A 2,500-nucleotide genomic window follows, 5' to 3' on the forward strand; every position below is an offset into this window, starting at 1 on the left:
GATGGTGAGAAATCATTTATCACATATTAATTAGACCTTGGGAGAAAGAGTCCTGCCATTGGTAAATTTAGGAAAAACACATGACAATGAAGGGAAGACCCTGGAGATGCTGCCCAAAAAAGCATTTTCAACTAAATCTATTCAGTCATGCAATATGGATGCTAAATTTGCAGAGGAGGAGGGGGGGGGGGGGGGAGAAAAAAAAGTCAAATTTCTTAAAACTATATTACTTCAGTAGGTTCTATAGCAACAAGATAGAAATTTTAGAATGTTGGAAAGCTAAGAATGGAAGCACCTAGAGCAATGATGTTCATTATCAATGTTTATAAAAGAGCAATGCAAACACAAAACCTTTTTTTCCAAAATATAAAAAAAATAATCACTAAAATGTTAAAGTATTTGAGTCGAGATCACAAAGAGGCAAGAATAAAAGTGTGGTTTTGCCAGTTATGCATCAAAAATATTTTAGGATGGGGGGGAATGCTTCCCTTGCTAATACTTCTTGTTATTCCTTATGCATACGACTACATCACATTAACCCTATGCCACCGGGAAAATGAATAAAAAAATGGGGAAAATGCTGTGCTCATTTTCTTTATTATAGAAAAATATAGTCAATTAGTAGACCTTGTGATGTTACCTGATTTGCATTAGCGGGAAAAATGTATTTTTTACTAGTGCTATGAATATCGATGGTGTTATATTATTATAAATTTTATAATTCCTAAAATGTTATAAACATTAGTAACAGGAAAATAAGATAATGTAAAATATTCTTGCAAATCAAAGAAAAGGGTAAATGGAGGAGACAGGCAGTACTCGTAATTGGCTCACTGGTGACTTAGTACAAGTGTAGCCATCTATGTGTAAAACTATTCAAACAAGTAACTCACAGTGGGCATAGCACATATGTACACATCATGCCTGTCGGCACTGGGTTAATATTTTAGCAGAGCCTACTACTTACTGGTACAGAATAAAATTTTGCTGCAGAAGCCAGTGTAGCAGCACCAACAAATGTTTTAATGCCACCATTACTTAAAACAGTGCGCGTTCCAATGATGACCTTGTTGACACGAGACATCATAGGAAAGATAGCACAATCCTGAATAAGTGTTGTCTGGATGCCAGCTGTACACAAGCATTTTGCCATCTTGTGACCCTAGAATGTCCATGCAGGAAACAAATGAATATAGCATATAAAAAATGCCAAGATGTTAAAAGGAGTTATTGCATTCAACAAAAGACACCTAACTGTCTGCAGTATACTGTTATTAGACTTCAATCATATATAAAACTACCATTTTGAAATCAAGAATGATTTTTTAATTATACCATCATCTATTGTCCTCAATTAATAACAGATCATACTTACATCATACTTGGGTGCACATTCAGCCACAATAACATGAAACTTCCTTCTTCTTGCTGCTTTTGTGAGGAAGGCTAAAACCATAGGACACATCCCACACGTCATAATCACTTCATCATTGTGAATTTTGCTCTCCCCTTGCAGTGATATCAGTTCTTGGCTGGAAAAAAGCAAGGATATCTCTACAGCTTCATATGTTGCTTAAAATCTGTACTTAAACAGTAGGGGATGATTTTGTCTTAATCTCCACATCTAGTGTGCAACTTCATAATTTGTAACATTCTAAGATCTTTCTTCCTTAACATACCAAAGGCATATAACTTATATAGCTCAAAAGTGAGGCATTCATTTAATATCTTTAAAACACATTTTTCCTAGAAACGCACATTCATATTATTGCCACTTTCGAAATGTGGGTGGGTGTGTGGGTGTGTGCGTGCGTGCGTGCGTGCGTGCGTGCGTGCGTGCGTGCGTGCGTGCGTGCGTGCGTGCGTGCGTGCGTGCGTGCACGTGTGCGGATGGATATGTGTGTGTGTGTGTGTGTGTGTGTGTGTGTGTGTGTGTGTGTGTGTGTGTGTGTGTGTGTGTGTGTGTGTGTGTGTGTGTGTGTGGTATGTGTGTGTGTGTGTGTGTGGTATGTGTGTGTGTGTGTGTGTGGTATGTGTGTGTGTGTGTGTGTGTGTGTGTGTGTGGTATGTGTGTGTGTGTGTGTGTGTGTGTGGTATGTGTGTGTGTGTGTGTGTGGTATGTGTGTGTGTGTGTGTGTGTGGTATGTGTGTGTGTGTGTGTGTGTGGTATGTGTGTGTGTGTGTGTGTGTGTGTGTGTGTGTGTGTGTGTGTGTGTGTGTGTGTGTGTGTGTGTGTGTGTGTGTGTGTGTGTGTGTGTGTGTGTGTGTCTGTGTGTGTGTGTGTGTGTGTGTGTGTGTGTGTGTGTGTGTCTGTGTGTATGTGTGTCTGTGTGTGTCTGTGTGTGTGTGTGTGTGTGTGTGTGTGTGTGTGTGTGTGTGTGTGTGTGTGTGTGTGTGTGTGTGTGTGTGTGTGTGTGTGTGTGTGTGTGTGTGTGTGTGTGTGTGTGCGCGCGCGCGTGCACACGCATGCATTTACATTTATGTGTAAGTGTACATGTAC

General features: G+C 39.8%; 1 protein-coding gene across 2 annotated transcripts in view; it reads right to left on the minus strand.

The window, feature by feature from the left end:
- Positions 1-2,500, minus strand: part of LOC125036996 (translation initiation factor eIF-2B subunit beta-like) — a 14,704-nt gene that overhangs the window by 1,703 nt on the left and 10,501 nt on the right. For both annotated transcript variants that reach the window (XM_047629959.1, XM_047629964.1), the window contains exons 5-6: positions 1,376-1,532; positions 968-1,162 (exon numbers count right to left, since the gene is read on the minus strand). In XM_047629959.1, the coding sequence (XP_047485915.1) occupies positions 968-1,162; positions 1,376-1,532 (352 nt within the window). The remainder of the gene's footprint in view (positions 1-967; positions 1,163-1,375; positions 1,533-2,500) is intronic.

The sequence above is a fragment of the Penaeus chinensis genome, chromosome 2, assembly GCF_019202785.1.
Source record: "Penaeus chinensis breed Huanghai No. 1 chromosome 2, ASM1920278v2, whole genome shotgun sequence".
Taxonomy (NCBI): domain Eukaryota; kingdom Metazoa; phylum Arthropoda; class Malacostraca; order Decapoda; family Penaeidae; genus Penaeus; species Penaeus chinensis.